This window comes from Lissotriton vulgaris, chromosome 7 (genome assembly GCF_964263255.1).
Source record: "Lissotriton vulgaris chromosome 7, aLisVul1.2, whole genome shotgun sequence".
NCBI classification, from domain to species: domain Eukaryota; kingdom Metazoa; phylum Chordata; class Amphibia; order Caudata; family Salamandridae; genus Lissotriton; species Lissotriton vulgaris.
Genome location: NC_141695.1, coordinates 1451338527 through 1451364211, shown reverse-complemented (window position 1 = coordinate 1451364211; position 25685 = coordinate 1451338527). Strand labels below are relative to the sequence as shown.

General features: G+C 42.7%; 1 protein-coding gene across 1 annotated transcript in view; it reads left to right on the top strand.

The window, feature by feature from the left end:
- Positions 1-25685, top strand: part of PTPRT (protein tyrosine phosphatase receptor type T) — a 1692228-nt gene that overhangs the window by 1481063 nt on the left and 185480 nt on the right. The window contains exons 22-23 of the mRNA XM_086932257.1: positions 8663-8750; positions 21365-21441. Of these exons, the coding sequence (XP_086788383.1) occupies positions 8663-8750; positions 21365-21441 (165 nt within the window). The remainder of the gene's footprint in view (positions 1-8662; positions 8751-21364; positions 21442-25685) is intronic.

Genomic DNA, 25685 nt, shown 5'->3' with positions numbered 1-25685 from the left:
TGCACCGTGTTATTTTTCCAAGGACTCTTTGAAGTCGATGGAAATTGTGCTCTTGTCTATTTAGCTCTACTTTCCTCAGGAAAAAAGAGGTGCATTAATAACCATTTCCCATTATCTCAAATTTGCTCTTTGATCAACTCGCTGCCCCAATTACACCTGCCATCATCTTAGCCCGCCAGTCAAACATTGCCGTGCCAGTCATGACGTTTGTCAACAGGAAGAGAGCAGCGAGGAGGCTATGTGAGGCTACTGGCCAACATGACAATTTAAACCACGGTTAGACCCTCTACAAACCACTTTGGCTCTGATCCCGAGTTGTGATGAATAGCGTGAGCTATTTACCAAACCCTATAAATATGTATACCATTGATTGAGGTATTTACCAGGTGTATTACCTAACTCCTACTCGGAGGTTTCAACTTAGGTATGAAGCATAGCATGCAGAATCCTTTTTGTCACACTAAATTCTGAATGTCTTGCCTTTTTCTTGTCAATTTCACACGACATTTCCCCCCAATAAAGTTAGGCAGGTTTGAAAAAAACGAGCAGAGACTGATTATTACAGCTTGGAAATCTGATCCCTGCACATACTTCTGTTTGCACAACGATTACAATTTCCAGCCAATTATTTCCCTAAGTGGTTATTGCCTTAGTTCCTAAATATGGGGGCTTATTTATGAAAACTGACGCATCGCTGTGTGGAAAGAGCGATGCAACAGTTTTCACTCCGTTCTTCTTGCGACATGATGTATACATCATAATTACAGTTTGATGCATAATGTCACAAGGAGTTACAGATACGTCAGTATTTCTGATGTATCTGTAGGCGCAAAAGTGATACATTGCTGGGGTGTGTCTGAAAACAGACGTAACTCCAGCAATGTGTCCTTTCACATAGGGCAAGCCCCATGTGAAAGAGCCTATGACAGTCTTACGGCTGCTATGAAGCAGGCGTAAGGTATTGATGCAATGGCGTCCTAGATGGCACACTGAAATCTCATAGATTTCAATGCGCCACTTCTACGAAGCTTTTTGCGGGGGAATGCCTGCCCTGCATACATCATACCTGGTGCAGACATAATATGGCGCAGCGGTTTACAAAGTGACACATCTACCTAGATGTGTCGCTTTGTAAATAGAGCACAACATGGCGCATTTTTTGTGCATCAGCAGCATAGAAAGTGATGCAAGTGCTCATAAATAAGTCCCATGGTGTTTACAAAGCAAACAGGAAAATGTACCAAGCTGTGCATTTACATGTTGAAAGTGTTTGAATAATTAAGAGATCCGAGTCAGAGGTCAGTGCTCCATAACATTACGGACAGTCCTGTGAACAGTTCAGAGACGACTCTTCACTACTTGAAAAGGCAATGATTTTCTGGAATATTGATTACTATAGATTACCTCACACTGCCCCTTTCAAAATAGGTCACATTTACTTTGAGAAAAATGTCAAGTTTTCAAATACGGTTACATGGTTTCCAACAGCAGAGCCTTCTCCTTCATCGCTCCTAAAGCATGGAATGACCTACCGCTACACATAAGAGCCTCCTACTCACTTCTAGAATTCCACAAGAAACTGAAGACCTGGCTTTCTGAGTATTCCAACTTGGTCATTGGTATGCCTAGACTCACACCTGCACAGTACCACAATTCCCTAAAGTCTAATAGTGCCCTCAACAAATCTGCATATCTTTAAATTCCTACATTCAAAAAGAGTTATAACATATGTAGGCAACAACCATAGGCAAAATAGCACATTCTGTTATGTTTGGATATATTGGTATATCAAAACATATCTCAAATTATTAACTTGTCCTCCTCGAGCTCTGTGACACATTCACATTTACCCACTGGAGGGTCCATCAGCGTCTTCTGACCCAAATGAGTATTTTGGTTTGGAGGGAGAGGGTCTACCCCACACTAGTTGTTAATGGATACAGTATCTTGCAATTTGCTGTACAAACCTTTTTGAGTATGATACGTCCTGATTCCTATGGCATTCCACATAATCCAGATGATCTACTGAACTATGTCTTTGATTTTGGCTCGTTATGGATGGCTGGTTGTCAGAATATTATGTACGTATAGTCTGGCATGAATAGTGTGCCCAAATTTTGTTTACAACAGTACCATCCTACTGGATGTAGATTTTCTACTATTCGCTCCAATTGGTGAATTTTTGTTTGTGATATTTAAGTCACAATATTTAAATCAGACAGTATTCTCACAGACAGTATTCTCACAGTCAAATTCCATGGCTAAACCTTGAGGACTTTCTCAGAATGGCAGAGGTTACTGCCTTTCATTTGGTGTATATGGACATGTGTTGGGTAGTCCTTCAGTGGTTTATAGGTGAAGTTTTCCTTGTCTGTCTGTTTCACTGTGATCTTGTGCCATTGGGTCTAATTCATGTTAATAGTTACCTGCCAATAAAATAAGAATGTATCATGTACCCAATCCTTATAATTTGCTGTCCGGTTGCTTCACGTCCTTCTACACTTTGAGTCTTATTGAGAGGTTGTCAGTGGGCTATTTCGTCTCACAAGTGCTGTATATCCAGTCCAGTGAATTACAAGTGCTTTATGGCCTATGGCACTTTAAATACTGCAAACTTTTTATCAGTGGTGGCTGCAACTGAACTGGGGTGGTGCAGGGGTGGCTGGTGAATAGAATAAAAAAATCACTTACCTGGGTAAGGTTGCTGTGACAGTGCCCCTCCTCATCTCTTCTGATTCCCAGAATAGAAGCAGGAAGAACACAGGCTTCCCCTAAGCCAATCATGATGCTGCTGTCACCATGTTAGTAGTGTCATGATTGGTCTGAGCACCGTAGCTCGAAGCTCAGACGAGGACTATGAGCCTGTGCATGTTCTCACCAGTCTGTGCATTACAGCCTGGTGGAGAACATGCAAAGTACGCTTGACTGTTTGGCCGGCCCAGGGCGGCCAGCTAAACCATCATGTTCACTGAAGTACTCACCACTCCTCCCCCTTCCCCGCACAGCCCTGCACTGAGATCTAAGCTAGTACGAAAAAAATGATAATAACAATGCATTGTTATCATTTTATTTTTCCTTTTTTAACTGCACAGAGGGCAGTGGGGTGATGCTAGTGGGGCCCACTCCTCTATCTTAGCAGGAGAGCTGCCACTACTGTTTAAACTCCACCTCATGATGTAGTATACCATCCTCAATAACTCTAAATAAGGCACATTGTCACCGTCCTCTCAGGTCCCAATGCAATGTTCATGATACTTGCATTAGTCATCTACTCTTACTCGGATAAGTTATCCTTGTCTACTTTTCTCCAGTTTCCATCAGTCCTGTTTTTTTGTCACTTGACATTGCCACTGATATATTTAAATTTCCGGTATTTCTAGTCCTAAGGTTCTTTTACTCTCAGACTCTGGGTCTTTTTTGTGGTGACAAAAATAAGTGGTATGATTGTCTTCAGAATCTTCTTTCCCCAAGTCTCAGAGTTTGCACCTCTTACCCATAAATCTAGAACCACTTACTGTTGTAGTCTCCTGCTCTGCCCAACCAAGTCTGTCTGGGTGCCTGAGAGAAGAGAAGTTGAAGTTGTATTATGATATTGAATTAGTGGCGGCCCTCCACAAATAAAGAGTGGTGATGCTGGTGGAGGGAGTGCAGGGGTCCCGTTGGGGGGATTTATAAATAATATATTTTTTACAACTTATTTTTAGCTCCTCCAGCTTTGCATCCCTTTTGCTGCCTCTCCTCTTCCTGGGTCCCAGCAGCCCCTGGGACAGACTCCAATCAAATATCCATGCTGCAGAGCAGCGCCAGGATTGGTCTGAGCAGGCTGAAAAGACGCCCTGCTCAGACCAGGGAGTCTGTGCGGGTTTCTCAACGCAGCTGGGCAGGAGTAAAACTAAGTGCGCATGTGTGTTTTGGTCTGCCTGAGACGGCCGGTCAAAAATACATGTGCGCTTAGGGAGTGGAGTGCACGTAGCACTCCTCCTCCCCCCTCTCATGCTTAGGCTCAGCCCCCCCCTACAGCGCTGGCTAAGAGCCAGCAAATGCAAAATAAAACGATGCAAGAACATCGCTTTATTTTAAATTTTCTCGCTCTGAGCCAGGCAGTGGGTCGATGCTCTTTCGTCATTGCGGAGGAGCCTCTGTACTATTGAATCCTATGAATGATATTTTATCAGTTATTGTTTGATGTTGAATAGTCTAGTGATGTGGTAGGATAGTAAGTGGAAAGATGATGACTGAGTGCTGGGTTGTATGTTATTTCGTGTTGTGACATGCTTTGGTGTGGTATGCCATTGTTTGGTTCTGTTGGTGCACAGTGAAGATATTTCGCTTCTGGATGTTTTGCATATTTTACATTCCAATTTGCTGTGATAGGTCAAAATAGGTTGCATGAAGGGGTGTCTTGTCTTGTGAAAGTGATGATCTTTAGTTTTGTGCAGTTGTGGTGTGATGTGGGGTCTGAAGGATGGTGTGGCATTTTGTGATAAATGAAATATGTTATGTGGTGTAATATTTTCGGAAGGGAAGTTATATGGCTAGTGGTATTGCTTTGTATGTGACACATGTAAGGTACGGTAAGATTGACATGAGATTAGATGGTTTTTATATGGTGTTCTATGGACGCATCGTGTTAGGCAAGTAAGGTTTTCTGTAGTCAAGAAACATATTAATGTAACTGAATTTGGAAAATATAAATTATAATGAAAATTTTAGAAATATGTTTACTTATGTTTAAAACTATAGTCGCCAGTGACATTATTAATCTCCTACAGTGCAGAAGGTTCTGTTATGTTAAAAATGTTCACTTCAATGTCCACTTTCCTTATTGTCTCACTTAATAGTCTTCTAACTGAATCCTTTGTTGATTGCAACAATATTCTATTCCCTAATTAACTTCAAACACTGATGTACGCATTACATATCCATTTTAGTACCTCTGTTTTAAGTTCCAAGGATGGTTCATAAAAAATGTACTGTCTCTGAAATATTCTAAATAAACATATGTCATTGTGTGAGCGCCCCTATTACCTGTTACTGTGGATAATGAAATGTTATATCTTTCAGCAACTCCATGGTTGTATTTCACTATTCCTAAAGTCTAAGTGGCAGAATTACTAAGGGGCAGATTTACAAGCCACCTGCGCCACCAGTACATCACTTTTTGTGATGCACTGGTGGCATATCCTACTGCTTCATATTTACAAAGACAGGAAAAGCCACACTGCGTGGTTTTTCCTGTCCTTGTAAGTATGGCCCAATTACATGCAGCACTTTGCATGAAAGGGGCGTCCCATGGGTGTTGCTGTGGGTGTTCCCACGTTTCACCCATGGAACGAGACACATTTCCAGATTTACAAGGAATCTTAAATCTGGAAATGCTTGTGAATGCTACGTCTCCCCAGGGAAGGCGTAGGGAGGCGCAACAAGGAGAAATGTTTTTATTTCTCCTAGTTTTTCCTCTTTCAATGCGTGCTGGATTCTACAGCATTCACTGAAAGAGGAATAGACCTGTAGTGATTGTTTTTGTGCAGGAAGTTGCCCCTTTCTGCGCAAAAACAATCTTCCCACGACATAGGCATCCTTGCACCCTGGTGCAAGGGTGCCTGCGCTGGCGCATGGCTGCAGTTTGTGCATCAGCACAGGGGTATGCACTGAGATGCAACATATTCTTGTAAATATGTTGCATCCCTGTGCTTTGAAAGTGACTCATTGAGGCGCAGCCAAATGTCTTGCGGGATGCACTGAGTCACTTTCATTGTAAATCTGGCCCTAAGATTTTATGCAAGCAAAAGTGACACAAATCGGTGTAAAATATTTTTGTTCGATTTCCTTTCCAGTGCCAATGTGAAAATAACACAATGCAGCGCTTAGGGGTGCTTTGCATTACTCAGTGCTAAGGGGGCGTACCATGGGAGGTGCATGGACATTACCATGGAACCACCCAAAGTTTCTGACGCTAAACCCAATTTACCAAATAAAGTAGACAAGGTTTATTGTCAGAAAATAGCGCACACTTCAACCAGGCACTATGAAGGAGAAATGCTTTTCATCTCATTTATTTTCTGACTTCATTTGTATGTACAGCGCACATACAAAGTGAGAGATGCTTAAAAATAGTGGAAGCATAGTATTTTGTGCTGGGGGTATCCTTCTAGTACAAAAACCTATGCTTGACTCACCAAGACACCCATGCACTATGGTGCAAAGGTGTCTGCGTGACACACAGCAGCTAATTTCAACACCGGCTCTTGGAAGAGGAGAGGAGATTACCATATTTCATTAAATTTGGTGCTCTCCTGCTCTTTTCTTCTCACTCTGTGCAGCGCAGCATTTGAGGCTGCTGCACTGTTCTGCATGACAAATTGATAAATCTAGCACTAAGCTGTTGCTGCTTATGTCACCAATCCCTCGTGAGTAGGTTTTATGATTTTAGGGCACCTGCATACTCCCATTTCAGGACTTTCGCTGAAAAATTCAGTTTTGGTCTAGATTGTCCAATTGCTTAACAGTCTGAATGCCAAAGTAATAAAAATTATGACTTGTGCTCTTTATTATTAAATTTGAACGTGTAGAAACGATGGTATATTGGATAGAAAGCAATGAAAGAAGTAAAGAAGAGCTTTTGTTGGTATAAAAATACTTAGCAATTCGAAAGCCAAAACTTTTTTCTTCGTAAGTAAGCATCAGAACCTAAGGAAAACCAAATATGAGCTATCATTTAGGAAATTGTTAAAATCAACCCTTTTCTAACAGCAAACTTATCTATGTGATACCTCGTTTTCATAGCACTGGGAGTCCCTTCGAGGTGCCATGTGCTTAAGAAATCATAGTGAACAGAATAGAGAATTTGACAGTTTTTTCCCATTCGAATTCCACTTCTAAATATTACGATTTTCTGATTTCCCACAGCAACAGAAACTTTCCTTTGAGTGCCTCCCACACATTTTGTACTGCAGCATTTATCGATGGCTGCCAACCTTCAGAGAAAAAAAGGATGTGCTTGCCCTTAGTTTGTTAGGCCGAGCAACATTGTTGCCTTCATCCTCAGCGAGGCAGTCAAAGGTATTGCCTTCACCTGAGGCAAAACGAAAACTACACAGCCCTCTGCAAGCCTTGTTATCCAGCTGGTTGAGAAAAAGTTTCACAGAATTTTATTTGGAGTCTTGTAATCCGTCCTGTGCAGGTCACAAGTGCAAGGAGTAGACGGGGGACTTGACAACGTCGGAACACGGGCAGGCTTCCATTGAAGGAAACAGTTCTCGTGATGGGCTTGAAGCTTGGTGCAAAAACAACAATTGATGGACAGAATGCAGAACAATGTCATACATTCACACCAGTACAGAGATCTAAGCCTAAATCCATCGTTTTTTGGCACTCCACACCACCCCAGTTCAGACATGGCCATATGCAAATCAGCCTTGACCCTGTGCCTCATGGGAACAGTCCAGCCCGAACTGCCAAGCCATGTCTTCCCTGGACCGGAATCAAGCATCCTAGGACCGGTTTCTGGCTATATCTGGATATCAGCCTTCTTCAGCCAGGATAGCTTGACTCCAGTGGTGTGGAGAGCACGGGACTCACGTCTGAGCATACCCTGGGGTGAATGTATGACATTGTTCTGCATTCTGTCCATCAACTGTTATTTTTGCATTTGTCTCCCCGAGTGGGATGGGTATGCTCAGACGTGAGTCCTGTGCTTTCCACACCACTGGAGTCAAGCTATCCTGGCTGAAGACGGCTGATAGCCAGAAACCGGCCCTAGGATGCTTGATTCCGGTCCAGGAAAGACATGGCTTGGCAGTTCGGGCTGGACTGTTCCCATGAGGCATGTCTGAACTGGAGTGGGGTGGAGTGCAAAAAAACGATGGATTTAGGCCCAGATCTCTGTACTGGGGTGAATGTATGACATTGTTCTGCATTCGGTCCATCAACTGTTATTTTTGCATTGAGCTTGAAGCTTGGGGCAGGAAGCGGGGACACAGGACTTTAGACCTGGGGTTTAGAGCATGAAATGTGTGACATCTGATAAGTGGTCATTGTCTACCCGCTGCCCCTCGTGCCTGTAGGTGAGTCGAAATTGTGTGTATGTGCCTCTAATGGACACTAAAGCTTCCCTTCTTTAACTTAAGCTTCGTGAGATACACTTTCAAAAGCAAACTTAGTTTTATAAAAATAGGAAGTTGCAATTCGACTAACTTCCTTTAATCCAAAATTTAAATTCTTGAGAAAGTTTGCACTGGACCATATCTCCAGCTGCTTTTGATTACTAAGGTCACTTGCATTCCTACAGAAAAAGGTTCTAAGGTGGCGGAGAGGTATGTCCTCGTAGATCTCAGGATCTGATTAAATAATACCTCACACCTTCCTATATTTCTAGTGGATGGCTCTTACGCCCACCCCTAATCATATTGCAGGGAAGAAGGCATCCAGAAATTATCTATCCATCTGTTATTTAAAGACTTTTTTGTCAATATTCAAAAGATTGCCAGAATGGATGCCAGTAATTTGAATAGTGGACCTGCCATTTCTGCAACGTTTACTGCGCACTTCAACCTCACGCCTAGCTTCAAATGTGAACTAAAACACAAGCTCACCCTGCTCAATAGAGTTCTTGGTGTTCTAGATATTAGTAACCAGTTGTATAACTTTCTTTTCTCCACAGGCACTCCCTGAAGGACAGACGGCATCCTGGGATACAGCCAAGGAGGACGAAAACCGCAATAAGAACAGATATGGTAACATAATTTCCTGTAAGTGCAGATTCAAGACGTGCTTAAAGGGCCTATACACTGTACAAACACACTAGCCAAGTAAGACATAGTAAGTTCATTCAGTTCCAGTTCACAGGGGTCGCAATTGCCCACGTTATTCATCATAACAACGGACAATATAAAGGATTCCCTTTAAGATTCCCACTTTAATTTACAGAATATCTGGCTTTGGGCTGGCTCTAAGATAGCAATGCTGGACTCACATTTGGTCTTCAGATGGGCAGTGGGATCTTTTTTACAACATCCAGATTAAAACCTCTTCAATCTGTGTTAAAAGACCTAACCGTGTGAATCTGCCTTTAACTCTGTAGATAATAAATATATCTTGATTCGCTCAGTGTTTCTACTCTAATGCTTTCAGAATAAGACCTTTTGACTTTCTGCCTATTTGCCTTATGCAACAGACTTGTGGAAAGAGACCTCTTGATTGCCTTTCAGTTATTGTCTAGCATGACTTGCACATCTAGTCATGTTAACAAAGCAGCATTGCATTGTATTGCAGTGCACGTTCTGTCTATTTGTGTGCTTGTCTTGTAAATTGCTCCCTAAGCATGTGTAGCTGTATATTGTTGTGTATTAGCACGTGTCTCTTAGCATATGTTACCATATGTTTTAGCTCTAAGGCTTGTTGAATGATACCTTTTTTTTATTTGAGCATGTGTCTTTAGTCAAGGGTTTCCAGAATATATAATTACATTGTGTGTCTTAAGTACCTGCCTTAAACATACAGGAATATGACTCCTGGTAGAGTTACAGATTGTGTTCACTGCCCCAGTTTGCACAGGTGTGCATCCTTTATTATTTGCACCAGGAGCAGGCCTATGCTGTTTGCCCAATGACAGAAATGCACTGTTCACAGAGAGAGTGAACCGGCAACTACACTGAGAATGTGGTAATAGGTAGGGAAAAAAATATAAAATCTAATACTCACTTATATCTAAGGCTCAAACCCAGAACACAGCCTAAGGTTACTGGAAACAACACTGCATTTTTACATTTTGTAAAGTTAGTGTTACCCAATCATAGATTGCCTTGTAATCGGCATGTACCACGGTATTCTGTGGTACACCATGGCACAACATATAACTAAGTATTTTGACAGTAATTACTTTAACAGTACTTCATTCCACTTCTCTCTATGCCTTTCAAATCTACGCCACTCCATTGTAAGCTTTCCGCTATACACCTCTCCACTCTACGCCATTCTATTGTGTTCAACTCCACTCTACGCCACTACATTTTATGCTGTTCTACTCTGTGCTACTCCATGCCACTACAGTGTGTGCCATTCCATTCCACTCTTGTGCACGCCATTCCACTGTACACTATTCCACTGTACGTCTTTCCACTCTATTCCACTACACTGTTTGGCACTCTGCTCCACTATATTACACTCCATTCTATGCTATTACACTGTACACCACTCCACTCTATGGCAATCCAGTCTACACCACTCCAATATACTCCACTCCACTCTACGCTACACCATTCTACTGTATGCCACTCCACTCTACACTATTCCACTGTATGGCACTAAACCCTACACCATTACAGTCTTGGTTCTCAGGCCTACGCCACTTCACTGTGGATCACTCCAGTCTAAGCCACTCCATTCTATGCTATTCCAATGCAGGCAACTATATAGAATGCCACTCCTCTCTATGCTATTTCCACTCCCAGTCCAGTCTACACCACTCCACTGCACATCAATCAACTCTAACCAACTGCACTTCACACCATTCTTCTTTACAGTACCCCATTCTATGCTATTCCACTATACACTACTCCATTCTTCACCACTCTTGTTTATGCCGCTCCACTGTAAGCCACTACAATTTACACTCCACTCTATGCTGTTTCACTGTACACAACTCTAATCTATGATACTCTGCTCTATGCTATTCCACTCTACACTACTCCACTCTATACCACTGCACCATGCGCCACTCCACTGTGTGCTATTCCACTGTAGTCCATTCGACTGTATGTCACCAACCTCTACATCACTCCACTCTATTCTAATCCAATATACACTACTATACTGTACCTTAATACACTGTATGCCACTCCACTGTGCACCACTCCACTTTACACCACTCCACTTTATGATATTCCATTGTGCACATCTCTATTGTATGCCAATCCACTCTACAATATTCTACTGTATGCCACTCTAGTCTATGCCATTCCACTATACGACACTCCACTGTACAGTATTCCACTGTACACGGCTGCACTATATGCCACTCCACTCCACTCTACACCACTACACTCTATATTATTCCACTCTACAACACTCCATTCTACAACATTGCAATCCATGCCACTTCACTGTATGCTAGTCCACTCTACAACCCTCCACTGTATGCCACTTCACTCTATGCTATTCCACTGTACACCACTATGCTGTAACTCACTCCATGCTGAGTCACTTCAATCTACACCATTCTTCTATCCACTATTCCAATCTACACCACTCCACTCCACTCGTCACCACTCTACTCTATGCTTGTCCACTGTATGCCTCTTTACTCTATGACACTCCACTTCACACTTCTCCATTCTATGCTATTCTGCACTACATCACTCCTTCGAACACCACTCAAGTCTATGCCACTCCACTGTACGCCACTCCACTCTACGCTAGTCCACCATACACTATTCCACTGTAAGCAACTCAACTCCAGTCTATGCCACTCCACTCTACACTACTTGACTGTATGCCACTCCACTGCACCACACTTCACTCTACACCACTCCACCCTGCACCAGTCCTCTGTGCGCTACTTCACTGTGCAGCATTCCACTGTACCACTCTCTATTCTGCTACACTCAACTCTACTCTTCCACACCACACCCTACGTAAGTACCCTGTACAACACTCTACTCCACTCTATTGTATGGCACTCCACTTAATGACGCTCTACATGATGACACTAAACTTAACACTTTGAAACACTATTTCATTAAAAAAAATCTTTCTTCCGAAGTGCTACAGAGTTCAATACACAATGTATGGAGGTTAGTGGTGGGTGGAAGTGGAACTTTCACGATTCGACTACGCGGAATTCCGCTGGGTTTAAAAAAACTCTGAGATTCAGCAGAGTTCCTCTAATGGGCAGGAATAGGCACTTTGCGCTGCTCCCACTGTGATTTAGAGCCAGGTGCCCGTTCAGCACTGAAAAATGAGAATGAATAGCACCACGTTGTATGTCAGGGGGCATGGCTATTCAAGGTAATTTTGTTGCAGCTTGAGTAGATTTTCTACTTGAGTGGCACCGACTAAAAATCATGATAGGGCATGGCAAATTTTGCTTGCACTCCCCAACTTACCATTTTGCCGTGTGAACAAGAAAAAACTGCCATGTGGCGATTTGCGGAATTTGGTCGAACTCCACATTATAAGAGTAACACAGAGATGCCAAAATTCCACCAATTCTGCTGGCGTAATGGAATATTGGTCTAAATTTTTTTTTTAATATATATATATATATATATATATATATATATATTACCTACTGGCGGTCGCCAGTAGGTAGTTATAGTTAGGATTATTTTCAATGTTAATTCTCAAAATTCTATTTGGAATAACTTTGGCTTCGGTTGACAAATCTGCCTCAAAATTTCCTCAAAATGGCCTCGCGGTGCCCCAGTCCTTCCCTAAAAGTTTGGGGGGGATTCGTCAAGCGGGGGCCGAGATAAAAGGGGGGTCCCAAAACGCGTTTTCCCCATGTTAATTTCCATAGGGCGGTCGATTTCACTTTTAGCTCGAACGGCTGAATGGATTTACACCAAACTTGGCAAAATTGTAGGGACTGGTAGCCCGATGTGCCTTTGCTATGTCTCAAGATATGTGCTCCAGTGGATTTTGAGTAATTTAGGTTAAAAAAAATATATATATCTATAGGCGCTCTCCGGTGCGCGCACCGGAGAGCGCTCCAGGCGCGACACGCGACTTGCGTGCAGAAAGCTGATTGGCTCTTGGGTGTCTGTAAACATTCTAAACAGTCTGGAGCGGCCGCCATCTTGTGTCTCGGTAAAATCGAGACACAAGGGGTTTGAAAAAAAAGGGGCAAATGACCATAAGGGGGCAGAGTAGACCCCCTCTGACCCCCTAGGTTTGATGTGGGGGCTAAAATAGGGTCCTGCGGGGCATTAAAAATTATTTTTATTTTTTTGATTTGCGCGGGCGAAGCGCCCGGTACGCGCTCCGGGAAGCGCACCGGGGAGCGAAGCACGGGGAAAATCCAGGACCATATTTATGAAGGCCTTGCGCTGCCAGTTTTGCGCCGCCTGTGCGTCACTTTTTGTGACGCACCAGCGGTGTAAAAAAATGCGACTTGTTACGCTATATTTAAAAAGTGACGCATCCATCTAGATGTGTCACTTTTTAAATATAGCGCCACAAGGCGCATTTTTTTACACTGCTGGTGCGATGCATCACTTTTCTGTGCGCACTCCTTATGACATTCCAGATGTGTCATATTTAATGTATGACGAATCATGTTGCAAGGAGTTACAGATACGTCAGTATTTCTGACATATCTGTAAACATAAAAGTGACGCGAGGCAGGCGCAAGATTTTGACGCAACAGCATCCTAAAAGTGACGCAGTGAAATCTCATAGATTTCAGTACGTCGTTATTACCAAGCTTTTTGCGGGGGAATGCCCCCTCTGCATACATTATACCTGACGCAGATATAATGTGGCGCAGAGTTTTAAAAAGTGACCCATGTACCTAGATGCGTCACTTTTTAAAAAAAGCGCAACGAGGTGCATTTTTTTACACCGCTGGTGCGATGCGTCACTTTTCTGTGCGCACTCCTTATGACATTCCAGATGTGACATATTTAATGAATGACGAATCATGTCGCAAGGAGTTACGGATACGTCAGTATTTCTGACATAAAAGTAAACATAAAAGTGACGCATTGCTGGAGTGCCTCACAAAAGTGACGCAAGTCCAGTAATGCGTCCTTTCACAAGGGGAAAGCACCATCCCACCAGCGGTGTAAAAAAATGCGCCTCGTTGCGCTATATTTAAAAAGTGACACATCTAGGTAGATAGGTCACTTTTTAAAACCCTGCGCCACATTATATCTGCGTCAGGTATAATGTATGCAGAGGGGGCGTTCCCCCTCAAAAAGCTTCGTAATAGCGACGCAGTGAAATCTATGAGATTTCACTGCGTCACTTTTAGGATGCTGTTGCGTCAAAATTTTGCGCCTGCCTCACAGCAGGAGTAAGACTGACGCAAGACCTTTCACATGGTGCTTTCCCCATGTGAAAGGACGCATTACTGGAGTTGCGTCACTTTTGTGACGCACTCCAGCAATGCGTCACTTTTGTGTTTACAGATACATCAGAAATACTGACGTATCTGTAACTCCTTGCAACATGATTCCTCATACATTAAATATGACACATCTGGAATGTCGTAAGGAGTGCGAACAGAAAAGTGACGCATCGCACCAGCGGTGTAAAAAAATGTGCCTCGTTGCGCTATATTTAAAAAGTGACGCATCTAGGTAGATGGGTCACTTTTTAAAATCCTGCGCCACATTATATCTGCGTCAGGTATAATGTATGCAGAGGGGGTGTTCCCCCGCAAAAAGTTTTATAATAGCGACGCAGTGAAATCTATGAGATTTCACTACGTCACTTTTAGGATGCTGTTGCGTCAAAATCTTGCGCCTGCTTCACAGCAGGTGTAAGACTGACGCAAGACCTTTCACATGGTGCTTTTTCCATGTGAAAGGACACATTACTGGAGTTGCGTCACTTTTGTGACGCACTCCAGCAATGCGTTACTTTTGTGTTTACAGATACGTCAGAAATACTGACATATCTGTAACTCCTTGCGACATGATTCCTCATACATTAAATATGACATATCTGGAATGTCATAAGGAGTGCGCACAGAAATGTGACGCATCGCACCAGCGGTGTAAAAAAATGCGCCTCGTTGCGCTATATTTAAAAAGTGACGCATCTAGGTAGATGGGTCACTTTTTAAAATCCTGCGCCACATTATATCTGCGTCAGGTATAATGTATGCAGAGGGGGTGTTCCCCCGCAAAAAGCTTTGTAATAGCGACGCAGTGAAATCTCTGAGATTTCACTGCGTCACTTTTAGGATGCTGTTGCGTCAAAATCTTGCGCCTGCTTCACAGCAGGTGTAAGACTGACGCAAGACCTTTCACATGGTGCTTTTTCCATGTGAAAGGACGCATTACTGGAGTTGCGTCACTTTTGGGACGCACTCCAGCAATGCGTTACTTTTGTGTTTACAGATACGTCAGAAATACTGACATATCTGTAACTCCTTGCGAATTGATTAGTCATAAATTAAATATGACATATCTGGAATGTCATAAGGAGTGCCCCCAGAAAAGTGACGCATCGCTGTTTTCACGTAGCGATGTGTCACTTTTCAGAATTGAGGCCTCCAGTTTATTCACTGTGTCCCCTCTACGACCCTTTCTTGCGTCAATACGTCCCTTTTGCATACATTACACCTGACGTAGGAATAATGTGGCACAGGGGTTTACAAAGTGATGTATTTACCATGAAACGCCACTTTGTAAATATAAATAAATAAGGTGCATTTTTTATTGGAATGTTGTGTCACAAAAAGTGATGCTTTGGTGGCGTTAAAGTGACGCATGGCTTCATAAATGAAGCCTTCTACCTTCAACTCCAGCAATGCATCTTTTCTTATCCTTCAACACTCCTGTTCTTTTTCAACATTTTCATTGTATATCAACATTTCCCATATTCACTCTTCTTCTCATAACTTTCTTTTCTAACACTCACCTTCTTTCAGTCCTCCTACTTCACTTATTTTTTCCTCTCATACCTTTCTGTTCTTTCTTACTCATTCTCCTTTCAATTATCAATGCACTATATTTCACTTACTCTTCATTTTTTAAGAATATAGCTCTTTGATGAGAATTGGAGGTAGTTCTGAAAAGAACTTTTGGTTTTCTTCTTTTTTCAAAACAGGAACAAAAACAGGGAATGGAAACTGCTCAACAGGAGCAAAATAAAACAAAAAAAATTAGTGGTGGGAAGGGCAGCGATGGTTCTCCAATGCTCGAACCATGAGCTGGACACTTTGCTCCCCATAGGTGAGGAGTTGATTGCAGTATATGCATCTGAGGACACCATGGTTAAATGCAGGTTGAATGTTTGGCACCTGCTCCTGTGATTGCCCCCTCCCAGAAGAAGTTGCTCCTCCGGTTGATGTAGAGGCCCCATCACTGGGAACCTCTTGTGCCAGAGCCCTGACACTTTCCCGGGCATAATTCTGGGGGTGCCTCCTCTCCACATGCCGGATCATCGTGAAGTTCCCAAATGAGTATTTTTTTGGGGGGTCACCCCGTGACAGGACCTGTTTGCAGATCCTGCACTCCACTTTTGGAGCATTCACCTTCTTCTGGTCAGCTGGAATCTTAAAAAATTTCCAAATAAAATGTTCCTTCACCTTTGGGGTAGGAGGCTCTTCATTGATGAAATCAGGTTCATCCTCACTGCTGGATTCTCTGGCAGCCATGGTAAATCAAGAAAGATCCAGGAGCAAAAAACAGGTCTTTCAGTCACAAAAGTGAAAGACGAAGTGAAGGAAATGGGTGGGGATTTCATTCTTTGTAAAAAAAAACTGTTAGCAACCAATGAAAAGTGTTATTTTAGGGTCACATGACCTGCGCATTTACGCTGCGCGCTCTGGAGCGCTTCCGGGTGCGTTTACGCGGCGCGATCGTAGGCGCTTCCGGGGCGCAAACGTGGCGCAAACTTAGGCGCTTCTGGGTGCGTTTACGCAGCGCGAACGTAGGCGCTTCCGAGGGCACTTACGTTGCGCGCCGAAGTGACGTCATCAAACTTTTACAGAAATGCATAATCATTTTCCTTATAAAAAAAACCGGATTTTATTTGTATGGTACGAAATGTTTTGCATTATTATTAACTTTTCATTCATATTTTTTTTCACGACCGACAGTAGCGCTCTGGGTGCGCTTCCAGGTGAGCTCCCCGGTTAGCTTACCGGAAAGCTTACCGGAGAGCTTAGCTGAAAGCTTCCCGGAGCGCGCACCCAGAGCGCAAAAGAAAAAAATTATATAAAAAAAAAAATGAATACTTACAAAAAAACAGCAAATTGTAAAAAAAAAAAGGTTAGAAACTCGATATAGAAAGGAATTAGCATTTAAAAAACCTATGAAATTCACTGCAAAAACCATAGGTTTCACACCAGTTATAGTTAGGAATTAGCATTTAAAAAACCTATCAGATTCACTGAAAAAACCATAGGTTTCACACCAGTTATAGTTAGCTGGAAATTTTACTGACATAAAACCATTGAAATTCCCACGTTGTAGTTAGTTGGACTCACTATAACTTGCGCGTGTAATGCACTGCTGATGACATCACATATTACATTACATCACTCATGACATGGTCAGTGACATCCCTCATGACATCACTGATGACACCATCCTTGTGACAGAGAGACTGACCTACTTTCACTGTAAAGTAACTCTTAAAACACATTTTGAAAAATAAAAAATAACATTTTAAAAAAAGTGGACATACCTATACCAGATACAACAACCAATTCAGTAATTCCACCATTTATATACACATCCACTCGCTCACCAACACTTCTATATAGTCACTCATACATATACTCACTCATCATATGTAGTGAGACACCTATACATCCGTTAACACACTGACAGTCTTCAAAAAGTTGCTCACACACATACTCACACTTGCAAATAAACTATTGAACATCCATTTATTTGCATATACAGCTATATATACACTACCACCTTACTTCTAAGGAAACTTACACATACTTACTATCTTAAACAATCACTTATAGAAACACATACTTATTAAAACAAGAACTCTTTCAACCTCTCACTCTCACATATACTCAATTATATACACCAATACTCACATATACTACATTAAAACATATGTAGTTACTGATAAAGACACTAGTGAGACAGTCATTCACTTACTAACACATACATATACACACTCATTCACCCTTACAATCCTACACATATGCTGTCTTCAAAACACATACAAACAGTGAGTCAGTCATTAAGGCATCTTTGTGCTAAGTAACACCCCCACCAAATCAAACAGACAATTATAAAGATACTAAAAAAAATCTAATAACCCATATACTCACACATGTAGCTACTCACCAACCCATGCAGCCACTTATACACAAAGTGAAACACTGATACATATATTTAAATATTTACACATTACTCGCTAATATATGTATTCACTAAGATACACTTAATAAGGCAGTTATCCAATCATTTTTTTTTTTAAAACATCCATTAAGACAATAATTTAAACAAATATTCTTCCATCGACCTTAACATACATATATAAAACATATTTATTTATCTGAAAGACACACATTCACTGGATGGTGTCATCAGTGATGTCATGAGTGATGTCACTGACCATGTCATGAGTGATGTAATATGTGATGTCATCAGCAGTGCATTACACGCGCAAGTTATAGTGAGTCCAACTAACTATAACATGGGAATTTCAATGGTTTTATGTCAGTAAAATTTCCAGCTAACTATAACTGGTGTGAAACCTATGTTTTTTTCAGTGAATTTGATAGGTTTTTTAAATGCTAATTCCTAACAATAACTGGTGTGAAACCTATGGTTTTTTCAGTGATATATATATATATATATATATATATATATATATATATATATATATATATATATATATATATATATATATATATGCAAAAAAAGAAGTAGAGAGCTCTGGGTAATTTTCAAGTTTAGGTGGAGAGCAGCTCCTATATAGGGCACTCTACAACACCAGCAACACTCTGAATCTGCTCACCTCAAATGTCTGTTTTACTAGCAAACATTTTCAGCATAGAATTAGCAAGGTGCAATCCACACAGAGCTAGAAAGAGACAAAAGCATTTGCCATTTCTACACCAAAGTCTTTACGCTTGGAATTAGCCTAGTGCCTTCCATACAGAGCTGTAAATGGCCAACAGCCTTTTACAACACCGGGCACAGTATTACAGGTTAGCACTGGTAGAACACCAGAAAACCAACCTGGAATGAACAAAAGCAACCCCTGGCAATGTAGCATTATAAAAAAATGTGAAAATGTTGCACATTTTGTGTAACATGAATGTATTGAATTATACAGGATTATGCCAGTGTAACAAAAAGGTTGCATAGTCTTCTTTCGTTCTATGTATCACATGGCCTATTTTGCAATGCCTGTTTCCCCCTCTTTCTATTGCCATCAAAACAACTGTGTTATACTTACATAAATGGCTCGAAACAAGGACTAAATAAGTAACCTCACCCAAAAATCTCGGCTTGTGCTGGCTTGTGCTGGATGCCATAAATAAAAAAGTCAAGACTGGTTTGCATATGGCTGGGTCCAAACTGGGGTAAAAAAAAAGCAATGGATTAAATCCAGTTCTTTGTGACTGGGATGAAGTATTGCATTCGTCCATCATTTGTTGTTTTTGCTTTTGTCTCCCTAAATGGGAAGTGTATGCGCAGATGCGGGTCCTGGGATCAATATGCCACTGAATTCAAGCTAGAATGGCTGATGAGGGGTAATACCCTGAAACGGGTTCCAGAGTACTTGTTTACGGTCCACGGAGGACCTGGCTTGGCAGCTCAGGCTTGACTGTTCATGAAGAGAAGCGTCAAGACTGATTTGCGAATGGCTGGAGTGGGGTGGTGAGCAAAATAAATGATTGATTATACTGGGATCTTTGTGACTGTGCATTGTTCAGCATTCCGTCCATCATTTGTTCTTTATGTTTTTGGCACCCTAAGTGTAAAGGGTATGCCCAGATGTGGGTCCCGTGCTCACTGTGCCATTGGATTCAAGCTAGCTTGGTTGATGAGGTGTGATACCCCGAAACGGTTCCCATGATGCTTGCTTTGGTCCAAGGAGGACATGGTTTGGTAGTTCGGGCCTGACTGTTCCCACGAGTAGCAGGGTCAAGACCGATTTGCATATGTCTGGGTCCAAACTGGAATGGTGTGGTGAGCAAAAAAACGATAGATTAAACCCAGATCTTTGTGACTGGGGGTGAAAGTTTGCATTCTTCAGCATTCCGTCCATCATTTGTTCTTTTTGCAAATGCAATAAATAATGCACAGTGTCAATCACTGACCACGTTCCCTCGCTTGACATGCCCACAATGGCCCAAGGGACAATGCTTATGCTTGTGCTAAGTTTTGACAGTATAGAGACACTTCAAGTTTCCAAAATATGTGTTTTAAGGATTCATTTTCACATTACAATAAAGTGTTTGATTTTGTCTCTTCACGAAGGAGCGCTAGATCAAGACTCTAAACATAGAGTAGGAGGTAGTAAGGCTGAAGATTGAAAGTTGTAGAAGCCTATTACGCAAAAATGTAACATGATGGAAATGTTAATCATAGGTCAGTGGGAAATGATAATTATGCTCACACAATTTTAAGAAAAATATGACTTTGTATTACACAAAATTAGCAACATTTTACATTACACATCACACTCTATAGTCTATATCCAAGTAGATGCTCTCTGTTTCTTTGCTACATTGTTAAAAAAGTGATCAAACTGTGATTCAGAAGAATTTGAACTCTTTCACCACATACAGTAATTTTCACAAAATGTAAACTATACCAAACTAAATAAATAAATGGCACATCACACTCCCTCATTTATCATTCTGTTTGCCATCAATAAATATTCTGTGGTGCATTCGGGTTTGTATTCTCAGCAAACCAATCAGACTAAGTTCCCGCTTGCAGTAGTTCTCCCTGTGTACTGACCAGTGCTAAGACTACAGTGAATGTGATTTTACAAATATACTGATTGCGTCACTGATCACCATGTGTTCCAGGGAATACAAGAAAAAGGACTGGACCTGAAATCACTGCTCAGAATGTGAACGAGGCAGTCAAAGCCTTAATTTGAAAATGGGTTAAATAGAAATGTAAAAATTCTAAATCCTCACTTATATCTGCATCTATTTCAACAATACTAATCAGTTTTGAACAATACCATATCTCCAACAAGACCTGACAGAGAACCATCACTCCTTCGGAATCATAAATCTCTTTAGTCCAAGAACTGATCATGTACTACATAAAACTCTATAATTCATTGAGGAATTGTAAAACAAAAAATGATCCAGAGCCATTTTCTTCTCAGTCACACAATGCACCACATAATCCATTATCTGCAACTAACCCATTCTAGATACATCCCTTATTTGGTATCCAGACTCTCTTCTTGATCCAGGTGACTATCCTGCTTCACATTCATATCTGTTCCAGAATCAAAGTGCCGATCTACCCCGATTTCACAACTTCGTAGGACCCAGTAGACGAGTCCAATTTGCTGCATTACGCGGCCTCCATTATCTTCCAACTAACATTCTCATTCAGTCTATGTTCTCATGCCTGTGTCTATGGTAGCCTTTGGATATAGTCTAATTGGCCAAGAAATAATGACTTATTTGTGAGAATTGTGTAACAGTGAAGTATTAATCGTGCTCTTGTTCTTTCCTCAGATGACCATTCTAGGGTGAGGCTGCAGCTGGTGGATGGAGACCCACACTCAGATTACATCAATGCGAACTATCTCGATGTAGGTATACTCTGCTTGCCCCATTTCCATAGTCGGAAAACACTGAACATTTACAAGCACTGTGCCTCCAATCAATCAAGATTTCGTAAATTACTGAAAACCTGTTTATTCCCAATCTCTTCCTACTGTGGAGTTTGTTAACAGCCATTTTCCTCCAGGCTGTAATTATTGTTTTAGGTATACTGGTTCAGTGTCAAGATACCCCAATAGGGGAAATAGCTCTCAATAAATACTTACAATAAATAAATAACTATAATTTTAATAATTTCATATAGCTGCGTTGGTGACTGTACCTAGACTATAAAGTATAAATAAGGTTCATAAATGCTATTTTTGTTCAATATACATTGCCATGTTAGCACTCTCCATTTCTCTGGCACTGCCTCCAAGCTCCAATGGTATCCATTGAGTGGCACAAATCCTGTAGGCTCATGCATTAATCAGCAAAACCATTCGTCAGGATCTGCAGATTATTTACACTTTTTCTTTAGACAGAGAACTGTCTCTCTGAGCTGCAGAGACATCTCACATTTCAGTTGCCTAAAACACCAGTTGTTGATCCTCATACCAAAGGTCTTGTGCTGGACAGAGTTTCTGTAATAATTGAAGATTTGTTTCTTCTTGACTTCTTTAGAGCGAGGGCTTCTCCATTTTGGTGCCCTTTGGTTAGGTGGTGTAATACAAGGAAATGCATACAATGAATGATTATTTTGCGAAAGGTTTTTTCAGGGCTTAACCACAGAACTGTTTTCTGAGCACTGGGACTTAAGTGAGATGCTTGCATTTGTGAAAGCTCTGAGCCCATTGATTTCTCTTCTCTTCTGTTGTTGGACCTTTTATCAGTTGCCTGAGAGGTAAGACGAAGTTAAGCGGTAAGAGGGAGTTATCATCACTTCCAATTATCATAACACATGAAAAAAATGTAGTTGTGCAATAAAGCCAGAATTAATAGATTAAGTTAAAGGGTTCTGGCACAAACTGAGAAATAAACTTATATAGATGAGTCTCAAAAGCAAATTATTAAAGTGAAATATCACAAGAATGAATTCAAATCTACTAATAAAATGTAACCTAAACAATGAGTAGCACGTCAGAAACTTAGTGGGTACTATACAAAACATGAGGAAGAGGATCTGAAGATCAAACTTCTTGGTTTGATCCTACTGTCTAGTCATTAGTAAATAAATGAAATCTAATTTATCCTACTCTGTCCTAAAATGTTTCTATTACTTACTGGTAATCACATTACCCCTAGTCCTACATTCGCTTCTCTCAATTACTCAATGAGGCCCCTTCGCCTCGTAAACACAACCCCTATCAAAAAAAAAATGCACTTCTCCCTCTACAATACCCATATGCACCAAGCCACTGCAGACTCAATTGGCCGGCCCACCAGGAGGGAGGACAGGCCGAAATGGAGAGAAGTGAGAGTAGGACTAGGAGTAAAGCGATTACTGGTATGCAATAGAAACGTTACCTCCACGTCCCTCTTGCTTCTCTCCATTACACAATGAGACATACCAAGCCAAGAAAAACCCGGCCAACTGTCCAAGCACAGGCCCAGAACATCGGAACAAAACGCATCAAAGAAGGGCAAACAAACAGGATAGGCAAGCCACGCACAACACAGCTGACCATAACGCAGAGGCAAACCCAGCCCCCAAACATCGGCAAGAAAGAAGACCCAGAAAACAAGGAGCTGAGGTCTACCCAAGCCAGCAAGCTGATACCCCAGGGCAAAAAACAGCAGAGCCAGAAGGCGCAACCCCCCACAGACAAAAGAAAAAAGGGGAACACCAGAGAGCCAGCCAAACAGGAGGGAAAGCCCCAAGATGGACACATCCACCGAGGGAAGGACCAGCTCACAAAGAAACAGGAGACCAAACCGACCAACAGACCCCAGCAACTTGACCGCCAAGCCCAGAAAGGCTAGCCCCGGGCACCAAAGGCAGAGAAACAGAAAAGGGAAACATGTGCGCACGAGCACACCAAACCCCCAACCAAGGGCCAATGCTGAGCCAAAGGAGACCAGGCAAACCCCCAAAAGGCACTTGCACAGAAGAGGCAACCAAAGCCGAGAGACCAAGGCAGTAACAGTCTCCCAGTCCCAACCGCAAGACGCCAACCCTGGAAATGCCCGAAAAAGCACCAGGAGAAAACGCTACCACAGGGCCACAGAACTAGAGAATCCAGACCACCACCAGCTTCAAAAACAGGGGAGCCAAAGGAAGGGGAAAGGCAGGAGGCCCCAGAAAACCCAGACCCCCAACCCACCAAACCAGGACCTCAGAACAAGGCCAACAGACAAAAACCAGCAAGAGGCTCGCAGGCCAAGGAAACCGCATGGGAACCAGCCCCAAAATGACACCCCCCAACATCCCCAAACTGAACTGGGGAGCAGCGGAAGCAGGACCCCAAACAGACACCATGGCAACCCACGCCAAGGCCCGACAGGAAACAGCCCAAAGACCAAACTGCAGGAACTGGAAGGGCCCAGACAGAATAGCGAACCACCCCAAAAAAGCAGTAGACTGGACAAACGGGGAAGCTCAGGAACGCAACCCGCAAAAAGAAATCAGGCAAGAACGCCCCAGAGGCAAAAGGCTAATACCCCACCAGGGAGAACCACCTCAACTAAACCACCTCCGGACAGGCGCCCACTGGACAACCCAAGCTCGTAGCATAGCCCGAGGGACAAGCAGCACAGCGGAAACAAGCCGCCAACCCCAACTAAGCTGAAACGGGCCACAGAAGAAAGAGGAATGGGGAACAGCACACTGGAAAAATCCAGGGGAGCACGGCAGGAACAAGGAGCAGCAACAACAGCCCACCAGCCGCCAAAAGGACCCAGCAGGCCAGGACAGCAGATGAGGCCACCAACGGCGCCCCAAGGACCGAAAGAAGCAGTGGCCACAACAAGCGCCAAAAAAAAGAATGCACAGGGCCACAGCGCTTCCCCCAACTACCCTGAAATGGGAGAAACAGGAGCCGGAGAACCCCGCCCAACCAGGGAACTGAAGAGGGCGAAGCTCAAACCGGACCACAGCAAGATACAAAACACAGACCACAGACCAGGAGTGCAAAGCCAACAGCCCCAGGGACACCCAGGTGGCCCCCAACCAGGCACAAACCAGGCCTGACACATCCCAACGCCTGGAAGCAGACGAGAACAGCAAGGCCACAGTAAGAGGAGGCAGCGAAACCAACAACACCCAGCAAGCCCTGACAGACATAGGACCAGGAATGAACCAGGGCTGACGACACCAAACGGCCCGAGAACAGATGTGGGAAGGAGCCACCAGGGCGAAAGGCCGCATGACACAGATGCCCCAGATGCACACAGACGTCAGAGGACACAGACCTAATACCCCAGAAGACCACAGGATGGGACAACAGCACCTGGGAAACCGGCACACAAGCCCCACCGGCATAACAAGGCAGGCGAGGCCAAAACCAGAGGCTGCAAAAGACCGAAAAAGCCACTATAAGTCGGCCAACCATCAAAACAGCTGGCAAAGAGCCCCAGTATAAGAAACAGTCAACAGTAAGCATGGGCGGAAAATCCGTTCCGCTCGCGGATTTTGCGGATTTTCGGTAAATTCGCAATCCGCGAACTCTCGCGAATTTACCGAAAATCCACAAATTCGCATGCAGCGGATTTCTTTTCTTGATGATACAATATTGCGGCGTGCGGCGTTCACTTACCGTCATTCAGCGTTTTCCGAGTTGTTTTTCTCGATATTTTGCGAGTGCTGCGCCATTTTGGATCTTGCTGCGGGATCCTGCGGGAGTTTGGCGACGCATCGCGAGAGTTCGCAATTGCGAACATGTAGGTGCGGCGGGCAGCAACAATCTCGCACTCGCAAAAATACAAAATTTGCAATTCTGCACAAGAAATCCACTAGCAAGCAGCATAGACCTTCTGAAAATGATGATTTTTATCAGAATTACTCCTCAGGTTGACATTTGCCTGCATTTTTTTGGATTTGAGGCCTTTTAACTTTCTTTGGATCACTTTTGGATTAGAAATCAACTTTCACAAGTAAGTTTGTTTGGGGCATTACAGTTGCTGTTCTGCAGAAAAACGAGTTTTGCAAAACTGAAAGCACTCAGCAGGTGCAAAAGTTCACTCATCATTAGTAACCATTCCCTGTAGTACTTCCTAAGGGGCCCCTCCAGAGTTCAGTTGCCTATGTTTGTTTGGGGCATTACAGTTGCTGTTCTGCAGAAAAACGAGTTTTGCA